The sequence below is a fragment of the Mandrillus leucophaeus genome, unplaced genomic scaffold (genome assembly GCF_000951045.1).
Source record: "Mandrillus leucophaeus isolate KB7577 unplaced genomic scaffold, Mleu.le_1.0 Scaffold354, whole genome shotgun sequence".
NCBI classification, from domain to species: Eukaryota; Metazoa; Chordata; class Mammalia; order Primates; family Cercopithecidae; genus Mandrillus; species Mandrillus leucophaeus.
Genome location: NW_012103743.1, coordinates 2,190,234 through 2,208,602, shown reverse-complemented (window position 1 = coordinate 2,208,602; position 18,369 = coordinate 2,190,234). Strand labels below are relative to the sequence as shown.

Genomic DNA, 18,369 nt, shown 5'->3' with positions numbered 1-18,369 from the left:
TATGGTACAATGAGGTTGGAAGACCTAGGCTCAAAATCCACCTCACATAGTAGCTATATGACATCAGGTGGGTTATTCATCTTCTATAAGTCTCAGTTTCTTCCCCTATAAGATGAAGATGAACTCCATGGCATAGGACTGTCATGAGAATTACAATAAGATGCAAATGTACAGATGCCGAAGACAGTGCCTGATAGAGTTGACAACTGGCACGTTTTGTATTCCTATCACCCAAGAGGTTCTGAGAGGCATGACCACCATACTCACATATAAACTGCTTTAGGCTATTGGTTTTCCTCTAAAATTGTGATTGCATCACCACTCCCTTCCAGAAAAGGGGACATCCTCATTGTCTTTCCACCCCCAGAGTGAAGAAAAAAACTCTCATAGGGGACAAAGAAGCTTTTCAATTCTTGAAAAGGCTCAGAAGTACAGCACAATCCCTCTTCAAGACAAGTCAATTTAAGTTCATCTGCTGAAACTCAAGGAGAGTTCTTTTTCCTCCTTCAAAAGTTTCCACTGATACAAACTTCAGAGGAGAAAAGTCAGAATAATTCCCAGGCCAAGGGCTAATCTACTAGAAAAAGCCAAGAAACAGGCACTGAAATACTGTTTGTACTCAAGCCTTTTCAAGAAAGCCAAGTTCTTTTTTCAGTTTTCAGAACCAAGGTTTGTTTTCAGACAAAGACCTCCAGGTCAAGACTTCAAATGAGGATAGCCTTTTCTTCTGACAGTTACAGGCAGGCACACAGGAATACAGAAGAGTCCTATCACAGAAATACTGACAATCCTAACTTTGGGCTGCCAAACGAAGCCTCAGGAAGACGATAATTGTCAACTGACTGTGTGCTGGAGCTTTTCATCTGTCTTCTCATTTTAATTCACACAAATAACCCTATGACAAAGGGATTATCACTTAATTCTGGAAGCAAGCCCCAAGAGCTAAAGTGACTTGCCTAAGTTACACAAGTCAGCTGGTAACAGAATTCAACTCCAAAACCATTCCACCATTCCACTGCCTGTTTCTAAAGAACACATAATTATAAAAACTTAATTGAGGTAAAAATGAGTGAATCCAAATTCTGATTTTTAAAAGAGAGTGAAAGACTTCCTTAAAATTAATCATGTACCCCTTTGCTTAATATTAAAGTCATCCTGATATCTTCATGCTCCCCATAATCAATTGAGATTAAATGAAAGCATCTCTATTCCTGCTAACTCTGAGATCAAATATTAATCAAATTTCTGCTTGAAATGACAATGAGAAAAAACACAAGGGACAGCAATGAGAAGCGGGCCACTCACAGTTTTGTAGATATGTTCGGTGGGGCCATGAAATTCCTGTTGCATTCTTTCCTCAAGGAAATAGATGCGCAGCTTTAGGTTAAAGTTTTCTTTCTTCAATTCAGTGATTTGCTGAAAAATATCACAGAAGGGTCATCAAAAGCAAACAATAGACAGATAGCACATACATTAGTCCTATAGATTACGAGGCTACAAAACTGATTCAAATGTTAAATACTAGAGAAAGCTTGTTTTTACTACCATTCTACTAACCCAGAAGAATTAAGCAGTTCCCACTAGCCAAAGTCAGTACAATTTGAGCATTAAAATGAATAATGACAAGAATGAATAATGAATGAAAATGAATAATGACTGAATAAAGAAAGAATTCAAAACTCCACACTGATAATAAGAAGAAAAGGAAAAGAAGAGGAGAATCTCAAAAGAAATCCAGTTAATAAATGTAGAATACGAGGAACAGAAAATCACTATTGTACAACCTCCATAGTAATGATTGATTCAGGTAAGAATCAGCAACACTAAAAGCATTAGATGAAAGATCACTACAGAACATAATATTCAGACAGTCTCAGACTTATTACCCCACAAATGGCTTATTAATTACAACAGGAAAAGGTACCCTTACAATTTAGAAAACTTGCGAACACCATCTTAACCAAAAAAATTCATCTCTTATCACCATTGAAGGGATAAACTAACACCATTTTCCTCCTGAAATAAATCACTGAGAGCAAACAATTCCATCTCAAGTGCTTCTGTCTATAACCTTTAACCTGTTACCTAATCAAGAGGACTCTACCAGATAAATCTAAGTTGAAAAACATTCTGCAAAACAACAGAACTGAACTCTTCAAAAATCTTAATGACAATCCTAAGGCAAAAATGTTTGGTAAACTCTTCTAAATAAACGGAGATTGAAGAGGCACAACTACTAAGTACAATAAAATCTTGAATTCTTTACAAAAACAACCATATGATGATACCTGGGGAAACTTGAATAACAACTTTTTATTAGGTAATAATATTATGATTTTACAGGAAAATGTCCTAAGAAAGAGACACATGCTAATGTACTTAAGAGTGCTGTGTCATGACGTCTGCAATTAACTCAAATGAGCAGAGACAGGAAAAAAAAAGATAAAGCAAATATAGAAAACATTAATGATGAATCTAGATGAATATACATGGTTGTTCACTGTGCTGTTTTGCAACTTTTCATACACTTGAAATCTGTCACAATAAAAAGTTGGGGGGAAAAAGAATATAGTAAGAAAAAGCATATTTACTGAGAACCTACTATGTAAACAAGCACCTAGCCAGAAAATTTACATACAATATCTCAATTCTTATAGTAACACTGCAAAAGTACTGTCTCCACTATATACATGATCAAAGATCACGCTAGTAGGGGAAGGGCTGGGATTCCTATCCTGCTGTCTGACTCCAGTAACTATGATCTGTCAATTCAACCTCACTGCCTATAGAGAAAATTCCCGACTTTTTTGGTTTGGTTCATCCAGTAAACTTTTCTGTGCAGTCTAACTTAACTTCAAGAACAGATATTAGCCTACACAGTAAAGCAATTCCTAGTATGTTTCTATCACCATGTTTAAATAGTTAAATGTTCTCCAAAATCCTACCAACATCCCCAGGTTCTCCCTCTCTGTTTCACATATTTTTAAGTCTCTGCCTTTGCGAGGAAAAAAATTCCTCTCTTTTCCCTGTTACAAAGAGAGGGACAGAAACACAAGCTAGGAAGGGACTTTAAATTAGTCCAGGATGATGGTTACCTTTGGGGAGGAAAAGTGCTTAGTGCGTGGAATGAGCCACAAAGCAAACTTCTGGGGCACTGATAATGTCCCATGTCTTGGCTTTGGTGATGGTTATAGGTTATGCTCCTTTTTTGATAATTCATTAAACTGTTCACATACGATTTGTGGGTAGGCCTGCACGCATGTTACACTCCTTTTGAAGTTTTTTTTTATTATTATTATTTTTTAAAGATGAGATCTTGCTGTATCACCCAGGTTGGAATGAAGTGGTATAATCACAGTTTACTGCAGCCTCAAACTCCTGGGCTCAAGGAATCCTCACCTAAGCCTCCCAACTTGCTGGGATTATAGGTGCAAGCCATCACACTTGGCCTCATTTTTTAAAGTTTTTAAAGTCAAATAGTCTACTAGTCTATGGTTAATGTGAATTATTAAAAGTCAATTTGTCCATGGTTAAGTAAATTATAGTATGTCAACTCAATAGAATATGATAGAACCATAAACAAGAATGAGAGACCACATTGTGCACTCATAGGAAATTATGTCCGAGATACATTGTTAAATAAAAACACTATACTATGGAACATTATATAGATAGGTTACTATTTTTTAAAAGGGCAGGGGATATGAATACGTAATTATTTACTTGATATGATAGTATGCATCTAGAAGTACACTGTACATTTGTACCATATAAATTTCCTATAAATAATAAAAATAAAGTAGTAATAGATAAATGCAATCTTTTATTGAGACTCTGAATTGTGAAGCGAGTGCTGATGATATTTACTAAATGCAGTGTGCCTGTCCATGCTATAGTTCGTGCATCTGTTGTTCTCTTTCCATTCTCAAAGTCACTGTTCAAGCTCAGTTCTCAATGGTAAGGCAGAAAGATTAGTGGCTTTGGAGACAATACTAAGTCCTATCTTAACTCTCTTTTATGATGCAAACTAGACATGCTACTTCTTTGAGCCTCAGTTTCCTCAACTTTAAAACAGGGATAATAAAATCAATCTCATAGGTTTTTGGAAGAAGAAAATAAATGAATTTGACGATTTCAAAATGTGAAACTGTTGTGGTTTTTTTTGAGACGGAGTCTCACACTGTCACCCAGGCTGGAGTGCAATGGCGTAATCTTGGCTCACTGCAACCTCTACCTCCCGGATTCAAGCCATTCTCCTGCCTCAGCCTCCCAAGTAGCTGGGATTACAGGCATGTGCCACCATGCCCGGCTAATTTTTGTACTTTTAGTAGAGACGGGGTTTCACCATGTTGGCCAGGCTGGTCTCAAATCCTGACCTCAGGTGATTCACCCACCTTGGCCTCCCAGAGTGCTGGGATTACAGGTATGAGTCACCACGCCCAGCCTCAAAATGTGAAACTTTTTTTTTGTTGTTTTGTTTTTTTTTTTTTTTGAGACGGAGTCTTGCTCTGTCGCCCAGGCTGGAGTGCAGTGGCCGGATCTCAGCTCACTGCAAGCTCCGCCTCCCGGGTTTACGCCATTCTCCTGCCTCAGCCTCCCGAATAGCTGGGACTACAGGCGCCCGCCAACTCACCCGGCTAGTTTTTTGTATTTTTTAGTAGAGACGGGGTTTCACCGCGTTAGCCAGGATGGTCTCGATCTCCTAACCTCGTGATCCACCCGTCTTGGCCTCCCAAAGTGCTGGGATTACAGGCTTGAGCCACCGCGCCCGGCTAAAATGTGAAACTTTTAAAGTCAAGTGACTAAAATGTTTGCAACATGCAAAATCATGTACTAAGACATAAGACAACAATCTTGAAATGAATGGAAAGATAGAAAGTCTGAGTGGAGAAACAGGTATAAAAAAAGAATCAAGACCCTGTCCCTACAAAAAATGAGATACCGTACACACCTACTAGAATGGCTAATTTTTTTTTGGCGGGGGGCGCGGGTGGGAGACAGAGTCTTGCTCTGTTGCCCAGGCTTGGCGCGATCCTGGCTCACTACAACTTCTGTCTTCCTGGTTCAAGTGATTCTCTTTTCTCAGCCTCCTGAGTAGCTGGGATTACAGGCACACACCACCACGCTCGGCTAAGTTTTTGTATTTTTTTTAATAGAGACGAGGTTTCACCATGTTGGCCAGGCTGGTCTCGAACTCCTGACCTCAAATGATCCACTCGCCTGGGCCTCCCAAAGTGCTGGGATTACAGATGTGACACACTATGCCTAGTAAAATAAATTGTTTACATTGTTAATACCAAGTACTGATGTAAAATAAATGGAGTTCTCATACTCTGTTGATGGGAATGCAAAATGGCACGGATACTCTAGATATACTTTGGCAATTTCTTACAAAAAAGCTATACTTAACATGTGACTCAACAATTCCACTCCTGGGTATTTATCTTAGAGAAATGAAAACCTATCTTGACACAAAAAACCTGTACATAAATGTTTACTGCAGCTTTATTAATAATTACCAAAACCTGGGAAAAACTCTTATGTCCCTCAGAGGGTGAATGGATAAACAGTAGACATCCATTCAACAGAAGAGTGCTCAGCAACTATGAAACACACAACGTGAATAAAATTCAAAGACATTATGCTGAGGCAAAGAAGCCAGTCTGAAAAGATTACATTCTGTACGATTCCATTTATATGACATTCTGGGAAAAGCAAAATTACAAGGACAGAGAACAGGCATTAGTTGCCAGAGGCTTGGGGTGAAGAGAGGATCTGACCACAAAGAAGCCAAAAAAAAAAAAAAGGGAAGTTGTTGGGATTATGGAACTGTTCTATATTCTGATTATAGTGATCATTACATATGCCAAGAACTGTACACACATATAAAAAACTATAACCATACATACATACAGATTACAATAGTGATTACAAGGGAATATACATCTGTCAAAGTTCATCCAACACCTAAAATTGGTACATTTTATTTTATGTAAATTATATCTCAAGCTGATTTTTAAAATAACTAAAATGAATTAGGGCAAAATGTGAAAAGCTACACTTAGATGCTAGTATATCTTCACACTCACCACATATTTTTTCCAGCTTTTTAAAAAACAATTTTTAATAGCATATCATATTCTTTTTAGTAAATTTTTTTTTTTTTTTTTTGAGACGGAGTCTCGCTCTGTCACCCAGGCTGGAGTGCAGTGTTGCGATCTTGGCTCACCGCAACCTCCACCTCCCAGGTTCAAGCGATTCTCCTGCCTCAGCCTCCCGAGTAGCTGGGATTACAGATGTGTGTCACCATGCCCAGTTAATTTTTTTATTCTTAGTAGAGACGGGGTTTCACCATGCTGGCCAGGCTGGTCTTGAACTCCTGACCTCAGGAGATCCACCCGCCTCAGCCTCCCACAGTGCTGGGATTACAGGCGTGACACACCACATCCAGCCCATAAATACAATTTTATCAGTGAATAAAAGAAAACGATAAGCATATTTCACATTAAGTACATTTTCAAACTATCTACCCTTGGCCCTCTTGTTAACACTTAAGGTTTCACTTTTGTGGTTAACAAGAAAAGCACAAGAAACAACTGATAGGTTCATTAGCACCTCCTTTTAAGGAAACAGCACATAAAACATTCATTCAAACAAAAACGACTACCCCGCCAGATGCTTCCTATAAAGAGAAACCTTATTCTGTTACTCAGCTACCAATAAAATATTTATGGAGGTTGCTTAGAATGCCCCCATTGTACACAATGCTAAAATTCTCAGCAACACTTGAAAGAATATTTGTCCTATTTATAGTTAAAGAAATTTGTGTATATAGCAAAGGAAAATACGCCTTTAGAAGGTCACAGCAAACGTCAGACAGTCCCAAATGAATAAAATGAAATACAAGCACCATCTTTTCCACCATGGCCAGTTCAGTTCTCTGCTTAGTACCATTTCTCTCACAGTTTTCTCTGAATACCACTACCAGGCTGGACCGGGGATCCTTCTACATGTTTCCATACACTCTCTACTTTATCAGAGCAATGACCATACTGAATTGTCCTAGCTGGATGCTTGGCTTTCTACCCACCCCCATCCCATAACCACCTTGTGCACTCGACTGTAACCCAAGAGATGGTTACTAAATACCCAATGGTTGGCAGAATAGATGGACAGACACATTTAAGAATTTCTTGGCCAGGCAGGGTAGCTCACATCTGTAATCCCAACACTTTGGTAGGCAGAGCCAGAAGGATCACTTGAGCCCAGGAGGTCGAAGCTGCAGTAAGCCATGATCATGCTACTGCACTCCAGCCTGGGTGACAGAGTGAGACCATCTGTCAAAATATATATATATATTTGTGGTTTTTCTTTGAGACAGAGTCTCGCTCTGTCACCCAAGCTGGAGTGTAGTGGTACAATCCCAGCCCACTGCAAACTCCGCCTTCCGGGTTCAAGCAATTCTCCCTGCTTCAGCCTCCCGAGTAGCTGGGATCACAGGTGTCCGCCACCACACCTGGCTAATTTTTGTAGTTTTAATAGAGACAAGTTTTCACCATGTTGGCCAGGCTGGTCTCGAACTCCTGACTTCAGGTGATTCGCCCATTTCGGCCTCCCAAAGTTCTGGGATTACAGGCGTGAGTCACTGTGTCCGGCCTAAAAATTTTTTAAAAAAAGAAGTTCTTGGCTGGGCACGGTGGCTTACGCCTGTAATCCCAGCACTTTGGGAGGCTGAGGCGGGCAGATCATGAGGTCAAGAGATCGAGACCATCCTGGCCAACATGGTGAAACCCTGTCTCTACTAAAAATACAAAAATTAGCTAGGCATAGTAGTGTTCACCCGTAGTCTCAGCTATTCCAGAGGCTGAGGCAGGAGAATGGCTTGAACCCAGGAGGCAGAGCTTGCAGTGAACTAAGATGACGCCACTGCACTCCAGCCTGGCGACAGAGTGAGACTCCATCTCAAAAGAAAAAAAAAAAAGAATTCCTTTAAGGCAGTGTGATGTAATAAGAGCCCCCTCTCAGGCTTCAGACAGATCTGGTATACACCACTCCCTGGGTAAACCCTCCATTAGCTCTTGTTTCCATCATTCTTAGAATAAAACTCCCTGCCACAGCTACAAAGAGCTGTATCATCTGGTCCCTGACCACCTCTCCAACCTCATCAGGTATCATCTTCTCCCCTGTTCACAATATTCCAGCCTCACTGGCCTCCTTTCCAGTCCTGAAATAAGTCAAGCCCTTGTCTGCCTACAAAGCTCTTTCTGCAGCGTCTGCCAGGATGGCTCGGTCTCATCCCTTCCACCTCAGCTCCAATGTCACTGCCTTGGGGAGGCCCTCCCCAACTACGCCATCTAAAGTGGGCCCCATCTCTACCACCTCAACCAGCTCACTCTCTAATGCACAGCTCTTACTTTCTTGCTAGAATTTTTCACAATCTGTATTTGTCTCATCTATTTGCGTGTTTATTATTATCATGTTTATTACATGAATATAATCCACTTGATCTTTCATGGCTGTTTCCTCCAAGGTTTTAACAAGTATCTAGAACACAGCAGATATTCAACAATTTGTTAAATGAGTGAACAAATTAATGAATAAATACAATCCAGACCACTTTACTAGCTGTATGGCCTTACTGAAGTTCACTTTTCCTATGTGCCTCAGTTCCTCTATCTGTAAAAAAGGGATTATTATAACTATCTCAAAGAACTAGTCTAAGAATTGAAAGAAATTAATTAGAATGTTTAGTATAGTGCCTACTACAACATGGGAATTTAAAACATTGTTTTTCTCACGTGTACTTTTCCCTTTAAGAGAAACAAGAAAAAAAAAAACTTGAGGTGGAAAAACTGATAACAGCTTACAATACAGTAGGAATAAACACCCAAAATATAAAACCCACCAAATATGACTTAGAAACCTAATGCTCAAAAGTAAGCTAATGCAAGGCTGTATCTGCCACGTTCCAGCCCTTGGAAACCACGTGTTGCTGTGGAAGTGCAGCCATCTGAAATGGGAAACATCCCAACATGATTATGGGGTGGTGCTTTCTGAAACTGGAGAAGGGCCCCAGCTTAGCAGCAGGAAAAATTTTGCAGGAGCTAGTAGTCAATCATCCTGGCTTCCTCCTACTCCCACTCTCTGTCAAAAGCCTTGCCTAGTCTGAAGTTCCATCTAAAAGGGAAGAAAAACCAAAAACATAAAAAGGAATCAGGGCAACTCCAACCAGCCCTACCTCAACTGAAATCTAAGCAAAGCGTGCCTAATTCTGGCTGTCCGTTTCAAAGGCTCGCAAGAACCTGGGCCTCCAAAGCTGAGGCTCACTCTACCAAATCATCTTTCCACCCAAGACAGCAAGGGCTAAGAGCAACAGCTCTGCAATCAGCAGAAACAGACTAAACTACAAGAGCTGCTACTTTTACATTGTGTGACCTTGGGAAAATTATTTAACATCTTTGTCCAGTGTTGGCTCATCTATAAAATGAAGATAAAGTCAATTTCCTCACAGGGGTGTTGTGACAACCAAATGAACTAAAGCACCTGGCAGAGCCTTGCACTCAGCAAGCAGGAAACACAGGATAGCATTAAAAATCGCGCAGAGTGAAGGCAACACCAAGGCGCTAAAGGGAAGAGATCTTCTCCAACCCACCCATCTTGCTGTCTCAAGGCCTGTGTTCTCCACTCACTATTGACCGGGAATGGTCTGTGCCGATCCTGGCTGTTGCTGACCCTGTGATTATGCACCACTTGCCATCCCACTCACAGTCTCAAGACAGTATGGCATCTTTCCTCCATGAAGTCATCAATTTTAAATGTTTACACCTAGGGAAGTATTATAGTCTGCATACATAGACGGTGGTATTGTCTTTTATTTTTAGACAGAGTCTCACTCTGTCGCCTAGGTTGGAGTGCAGTGGCGCGATCTCAGCTCACTGCAACCTCCGCCTGCCAGGTTCAAGTGATTCTCCTGCCTCAGCCTCCCAAGTAGCTGGGATTACAGGCATGTGCCACCACGTCCAGCCAATTTTTTTATTTTTAGTATTTTTTTCAAACTCCTGACCCCAGGTGATATGCCCGCCTCGACCTCCCAAAGTGCTGGGATTACAGATGTGAGCCACCGCACCCAGCCGATATTGTCTATCTTAAATAATTGCATGTGTATACACACACACAGAGTAAAGCCTTTTTTAAAAAGAAAAAGAGGCCGGGCGCGGTAGCTCATGCCTGTAATTCCAGCACTTTGGGAGGCCGAGGCAGGCGGATCACGAGGTCAGGAGATCAAGACCATCCTGGCTAACATGGTAAAACCCTGTCTCTGCTAAAAAATACAACAAAAATTAGCTGGGCTTGGTGGCGGGCGCCTGCAGTCCCAGCTACTGGGGAGGCTGAGGCAGGAGAATGGTGTGAACCGGGGAGGCGGAGCTCATAGTGAGCTGAGATCGTGCCACTGCACTCCAGCCTGGGCAACAGAGCAAGACTCCGTCTCAAAAAAAAAAAAAAAAAAAAAGAAAAGAAAAAGAAATTCACTTCTCAGGCCGTCAATAAGCAGATCTTTGGGTCACAATGAATTTTTTAACCTTTTTGAAAGTACAAAAACTGTTAGACCTCACCTAGCCATAACAAAAACCATGAACTTGGCTACCTAAAGTTGATCTCTAGTAAACAATACTGCATGTAAGATAATATTGCCTACAGCAGCTAAGTGAGGTAGTAAAGAGGGGAGGATACTTTGGAATCGATTTCTGATGCTAATATTCTCCTTGGTGTCTTCAAATCATCAAGAAAACTGTTACTAGGTAAGTCTCTATTATTAATAATACTGGAACAATAACAGAATTTTTTTTTTAAACAGGGTCTCTCTCTGTTGCTCAGGCTAGAGTGCAGTGGCACATTCATGGCTCACTGCAGCCTCAACCTCCCAGGCTCAAGCAATCCTCCCACCTTAGCCTCCCGAGCAGCTGGGACCACAAGCACACATGACCATGCCCAGCTAACTTTTTAATTTTTTGTAGAAATGGGGTCTCACTTTGTGACCCAAGCTGGGTCACAACTCCTGGGCTCAAGCAATCCCCCTGCCTTGGTCTCCCAAAGTGCTGGGATTACAGGTGTGAGCCACCACACCCAGCCTCAATAACAGAAATTTAAAACTGAATCTCAAACACCAGTTGGAATTTAACTACCTTATGAAACCAACTATTTTCATATTCTTTTCAACCTTTGCTCATGAATATACATTTTTGCAGAATTATAACATAAGTGAATTTGCATATTCCATTGCTTTCCTTTAATATTTCTTAAGCATTTTTCATATTGTGGCAGAATTACACAAAACTATCAGTTGAAATAACTGCACTACATTCCACTGAAGTGATTCAGTCAACTGTTTAACCATTTCTCTGCTGTGCACTGATGGACTCAGTGTGCTCTAATGGAAAGTGACCAGCTTTACAATCAGAAAGACCAGGCTTGAATTTTGCCTTCTTTTTGCTTCTCAATCACAATAAGCTCATGGGCAAGTTGTTTAATCTCTCCAACCTCAGCTTCCTCATCTGTGAAACATCCTCAATACACGTTTGTCAAAAGCAAAGAGATAACAAATGTAATATATAATTTCCCTTCCTTACAGTTTTTCACAATGATACACAATGTGGTCACAAACACCTTCATCAGCAGAGCTTTATTCCTTCTACTGGGTTGTTTCCCTAGGATCAATTTCCCCAAAATGGATTATTGGGCTCAAGAGTAATTTTATATTTATGACCATCAAAATCTCTTTCCAAATGGCCTTCAAAAAGATTGTAAAAATTTACACTACTCAGCCCTCCATCTGGCCATTTTTGGAGGGCATGGCCAGGACATGCAGAGAGAGGTACAGGAACTCAGAGCATTCAATCCAGCAGGTCGTCCCACTACACAAACGAACCCCTGTACTTAACACTTTTACCCCACCAGCCATGAGCCCTACTTGATTCCAAGTACTCATCTCTGCAAAAAACCCTAGCACCGTCGGGCTATATGTTGTGCACAGAGCTCCATAGAAAGTGGCTACAACACTCACTCTGCCAGCTACAGACCTGGTCTTCAACCACTTCCACTGAGTGGCATCCACACAATTCTTACACTCCTGCCGTGTTCTAAGCTCACCCTCATTCTCCCACTCTTAGCCTCACCTTGCCCTCATTACTGCTTGTTTTCCTATGACTCTGGCCCTGCATGCCCCCATCCTCATTATAAGCTGTCTGCCTCTAAATGTGTCTCTAGGCATATCTCCTCTCCAGCCACTTTAGTAACAATAACCAAAACAGCAGCCGCCCTGATTGCTAAAGATCTGGTATAGCAGGCACTATCCTAGCATGTTCTTTACTTTTCCCAAGCCTCAGATAAACATTTTTTCCCAGTTTTACAGATAAAGCAACCAAAATTCGGAGCTTTAGTATTCCATACAGGGTCACACATTCATTCAATCAACAAATATTAGGTGCCTACGATTTTCTTAGGTTCAGTGTTGAGTACCAGACATTGAATAGAGACACATGTTAAGCAAGTACACTAATAAAGAAATAATCACAAACTGTCACAAGAGTCATGGTGGGAGAGACAGGGTGCTGAGTACTTGCTAGAAGAGAGAATCATGAGTTGAGAAGGGAGTTAGGGATAGCCTCTCTAACAAGGTCACATTCAAGCTGAGGCAAGAAGGTCCAGGGGCCTGCCATTCAAGGAAAGGGAGAAAGGGTGTCCAGGCAGAGGGTGGAACATGCATGAAGGCCCTGGCACAGAGACAAGCTGGGTGTGGCCAAGGAAGAGCGGCCTGTGTGGCAAGAGCAGTGTACGATGGGGAGAGGAATATGCTGAGTTCAGAGAGACAGGAAGCTGCCAATCACACAGGGCAGGTTCTCATGGACCATGGTTAGGGATTTTATTCCAAGGTCAAAGAAACATCACAGAAGGATGTACAGAAACTGAACACTGATGGGGCAGAACCCAGGGCAGTGGTTGTAGTCAACAGAATTTTCGGATTAGAGCAGACATCAGCATTTATTGAGTACCCACCATCCACCAGGCATCATTCTAGGTGCTTTCCATACCTTACCTAATTAATAACTCTGAAGGAAAGACAGTAGCAGCCCCACTTTACACACGAGGTTTTAGAAACAACCAATTTAAGGCCACAGGTCAGTAAGTGGCAGGGCCAAGCCTGAAACCCAGTCCCCATCATTCTCAAATTCACATTGTATCTATACACCATGGTGCCTCTGAAAGCTTCAGGGCCATACAAGTGGGGCAGGAGTGGAAGGTGAGGGAGCTATGATCTGGTAGTAAGTAACTCACAACACATTACAGCAAATTTAAAGATGCAAACATCCTAGTGAAACCAAAAACAAAACACTCAAATTTGACCAACTGCCTCGGCTGAGGCCAAGAATGTTCAACAATAGGAATAAGGGCCTTAATGCAAGAATGCCAGCATCTCAGGACAGGTGGGTATAAGACAAGAACAGCAAAAGATAAGGAGACTAGGTGTGGACAGGATACAGGAAATTGTTTCAGCCATACCTGGCTAAGAGTTCTTTCAATTCCTTAGAAAGGAGGCTGCTAGACATAACAAATCCTGTTCCATAGTATCTACTGTTTATTGCATATATGCTTAATATCTCCGACATCCAGAAATCTCATTTCTAGGAATCTACCCTTTTAAAAAAACCACTCAGCAAGGCGCGGTTTCTCATGCCTGTAGTCCCAGCACTTTGGGAGGCCAAGGCGGGCAGATCACAAGGTCAGGAAATCAAGACTATCCTGGCTAACACGGTGAGACCATCCTGGCTAACACGGTGAAACCCTGTCTGTATTAAAAATACAAAAAAATTAGCCGGGCATGGTAGCATATGCCTGTAATCCCAGCTACTTGGGAGGCTGGGGCAGAAGAATCACTTGAATCTGGGAGGCGGAGGTTGCAGTGAGCCAAGATCACACCACTCCACTCCAGACTGGGCAACAGAGCAAGACTCTGTCTCAAAAAAAAAAAAAAAAAATCACGTAACTATAAAAAGATACATGCACAAGGAGATTCATCACAGCTTTGTTTATAAAAGTGAGAAATTAGAAACAACTTGAAATGTCCCACAGTAAGGTTTTATAAATTATGGCTCAAGCTATCCCTTTTAATAAGCCTTTATTTAATATTACACAGCCAATAACGCCATCCATCAATATTGAGAATGGAAAGCTATCCATGTCATTCCCTGTCAAAAGGCAGGATTAAACTCTTCCATATGTTCATAAAGATAGCTACTTGGACAGCATATGTTGTACCAGATTCTGGGTCTTCCCCACTCACCCAAAAAACATGTTTTTTAAAGGGAGAGCAAGATACATACTAGTGTCCAGAACAAGTCACAGCAGGTACAGGCCTTCACAAAATGCTGCCTCCGCGAGGCCTCCTCTGGTCTAGGGAGGCAAGACCAGTAAGACAGGCTCCCATAGAAGAGCAACTGATTTACCTACTTCCTACCATAAGGCCTGCCATACAGGTGATTATACCCTCAGCTAACGAGGATATTAGACAATAGATTACCAGTTTAAAGACCAAAAGGAAGACATGTGGTTTTCACAAGCCAGAGTGAGTACTTGCACAGAACAGTCAAATGAAATAGAAAGGACTTCCTTTGATAGAAGACCTGGGTTCAAAGCCTGAATAAGTCCCTACCCCTGTCTGGGCTTCAGAGTCCCCACATGTCAAATGAAAGGACTGGAAGAGATGATTCCTAGAGCTCCTCCAGCTCTGAAATTAGCTCTATTCTAAATATCCCTTCATTCCATGCCCTTAGCTCCACATTCCTCCCTTTGGGCCCACACCACTACAGCAGCCTTTTAATTCATCACCTTACCACCAACCTTGCTCCCCTCCAAACTCTTCTCCTCATAGTCACCAGCCTGGTAAGCTTTTGAAAGCACTATTCTGGTCATTTCCCTCCCCAGATTAAAATCCATTGCTGGTTCCCTTTCATCTTCAGGACAAAAACCAAACAAAGCAGTGTAACATTCAAGAACCTGCAGGAGCTGGCCCCTGCCTGCTTCAATGGCCTCACCTCTCAACTCGTCTCACACAGCCTCCTTCCAGCCAAAGAGAACTTACAGGTCCCTGAACTCATCAAACCCTGTCATGCCTCTCTCTGCATTTGCACATGTGAGTCCTTATGCCTGGGATGCTCCCTAACTCTCTCTACTTGATCAATCCCTACCTGTCCCTGATGACCCAACTCAGGCAACATCTCCTCCAGAGAGGCTTCTCTGAACCCCGAGTCATAGCCCCTCCTCTGTGGCCCCACAGCATCCTACTTACCTCTGTCCCTGCACTATTTTTCTATCCATCTTCCCAATCAGACTGTGAGCCTCTGGATAGGGGGACTTACCTGGTCTTAATCTACTGCAGATTCCCCCAGCAGAGAGCCTGGCACAGTGGTGTACATTTAAAAATGTTTATTAAATGGATGAACTCTGAGGAAAACCAGAAGGGGACCTATGTGTTGCCAGCCCCCAACTAAATGCAACTCTTGATGGTTAGGTATCAATCATCTGAGACTAGGATAGGACGAATCATGAGTTTCCACTTTAAATCCAAAGTATCTCAGCCCCCTCCTTAATATGCATGCTGACTCTAAAATTAGCTTTAGATGCCAAGAGCGTTTCCTATAAGCATCCCACAGAAAGTTCAGACTACCACTACACAGAGATCATGCATTCATAACTCAGGCCAAATGAAAAATTTCAGTGACTCATAAAGACCTGAAAGGGAGACACTGAGAACAGTGTGGCCATTTCAATTCCGGCTGCAGAATTTGCTCTTGAAAATGCTACAATAAAAAATATTAATGCCATAAAAACCTAATAGCAGCCAAAGGACTACAGTCATAAAGAAAAAAACATAAATCCTAAAACATGTTGGCATAGAAGGCTCTCCCTCACCTTCAAGAGAAACAGGATTTAGGTCACCAAAAACACATCTGAACAAGGGAAACTTGAATCACATGGCAGAGGGAAAAAAAATAACAGTAATTATAACAGTAACAGTAAGAAAAGGAAGAAGCAGCGATGGCAAACACATAGAACGTACTCCATGCTTTGCAAATATTCACTCATTCAATCCTCCTAACAACCCTATGAAGTAGGTACTGTTATCATGCCCATTGTTAAAATGAGGGAAGTACAGAGAGGTTAAGTGACCGGCCACAAGGCACCCAGGAGATGTGGACAAATAAGCAGCCTGGCTCCAGAAGCCATGGGCCTCAGGCAGCACAGACTGCCTCTGAGAACAATTTTGCCATGTCACATCCCTGGGCCTCAGTTTCTGCTATATATAATAAAGAGGGTTGTGTTCAATTCTGGGATTCCTTTCCGTTCAATAAGCAGATAAAAGATGTGAAATCAAAATTCTAATATCCTGTGAAATTTTCCAATTTAGAAATAAAATGTAAAGCAGTGCCCTTCAAAAATGAAATAAGCATCTTGCAGAGCCGCTTTAATATTAAAGTAACATATACAAAGAGCTTAGCACTTAAAGTGCCCAGCTCAGAGCAAGAGCTCAATAAACAGTAGCTGTTATTACTCTTACGATAAAACAGGAACAACCATTTAATAGTAGAGCATATTTTAATTATACATGATGTAGAATAATCAAATCTCATTCGTTTGAGGCCCCAGACCCCACAGCATAGATCGAGTTGTACAGCTGAAATTATAACAACTCAAAGCTCAGAAATTACTTGTTTCCATTAGAGATCTGACAAGTCATTTCTTCAATTGGTCACTGGTGGTTTGCAGATAACTATTAGCAGTAATGAGTATTCTAAATTAAATCCAGAGACAGCACCGCTCTGTTCTGTAAAGACAACTGGGGAGAGAGAAACATAATTGTGGAATGTCCTTCTCTCTATGTCCTCCATCTTCTCTCCGATATATATCTCTTGTGTCTTGCATAGTATGGATTTCATTTGCTTACAAATGAAGAAGGGTCTAATTCTTCCCATGATAAATGAGAGCACTGAACAGGTAACTTGTTAAAGAGAATTGGAATTGGGAAAATACCCTTATTTTCCTGTTACTTGACAACAAACCCCCTCTGCTAATAAATGAAAGACACAATGCTGGAAGACATTAGGCATTGAAGCCAAATCTATCACCAAGTAATCCATTCTCAGAAAAAAAACTACACAGTACTGGGTACAGGTTACTCACATTTCATTCAAGAGCAACAAAGATAAAAGTTTACAAAATGAAGGGGAGGCACAATGCAGTGGAAAGAATAATGGCTTTGGAATTAATAAAAACCTGGATTCAAATTCCAACTCTGACACTTATCTATTATATGACCATAAACAAGTCTCTCCTAGTCTTAAGATTCCTTATCTGTAAAATGGGAATAATACAAAATATCTCAAAGGTTGCAGTGAGCATCAAACAGAGGACCATAAATAACATGCCTTAGAGTAATAGTAAGGCCCTTGACAAATGTCAGCTCCCCTCACCTGTGCAACATGGACATATCCTCACCTTTAGGACACCAGAAAGACACCAAACTAGAAAACCAAAGTTGAAAACTAAAAGTTTCACCCCAAGTTGAAAACTGCTGATCCCATCAGAACCTATATTTGGCCCTTGTATAACGGGCTGACTGCATGTGGACGTAAAAGTCTCACAGAGGATGTCCATGAGACATGGCACCTCTCCTACCTCTGGCATCACCGAACTTAGATCTCCAGAAACACAGCTTTCCTGGGTCTGGCTGGACAGGGGCAGCAGACATGATTCGTTGGGGACAGTAATTTGGTATTTCCACTTACATTTTCAAAGTCCTTCATGTTCCGTGCTCGGGTGGGAGACACTGTTTCTTCTGACACATTTGAGAGCACTGTAAAAAGGTAAAATAGAGGAAAACGTCACAGCATGCAAACTGCCCAAGGTTCCTATTGAGGAATAGAGCCCAGAGAGGAAAACAACATGAACTGCTTCCATAGTGCACGCGGCTGGTACCTGCTGTCTGTTGTGATTTACTGATTTTAGTCCAGGGAAAGCTCTAAACCATTAATTTACAAATTACTTAAACTAACCCCAAAGTAACAATGCGCACATCAGAAGATGAACACAGCAAACACGTCAGGCATTTTGCAAAGCAGACTGTCCTGATATGTACTTCCTTATTTCGTGAAATTACTTTACTGAACAGAGTGTCATCTTCTCATGTCAGTAATTACAACAAAGCACGTCTAACTGACTTGACAGCAGGGTTGGCAAACTTTTTCTTAAAATGCCAGACAATATTTTAGGCGTTGTGGGCCATACGCAAAGCCTAAAATCTGTCACAACTACTCA

General features: G+C 41.4%; 1 protein-coding gene across 1 annotated transcript in view; it reads right to left on the bottom strand.

Moving 5' to 3' along the window:
- CDK5RAP2 (CDK5 regulatory subunit associated protein 2) overlaps positions 1 to 17,910 on the bottom strand; it is a 172,469-nt gene extending 154,559 nt beyond the window's left edge. The window contains exons 1-2 of the mRNA XM_011989520.1: positions 17,841 to 17,910; positions 1,306 to 1,416 (exon numbers count right to left, since the gene is read on the bottom strand). Coding sequence (XP_011844910.1) covers positions 1,306 to 1,416; positions 17,841 to 17,858 — 129 coding nt within the window. The 5' untranslated portion in view covers positions 17,859 to 17,910. The remainder of the gene's footprint in view (positions 1 to 1,305; positions 1,417 to 17,840) is intronic.
- Positions 17,911 to 18,369: the final 459 nt, after the last annotated feature.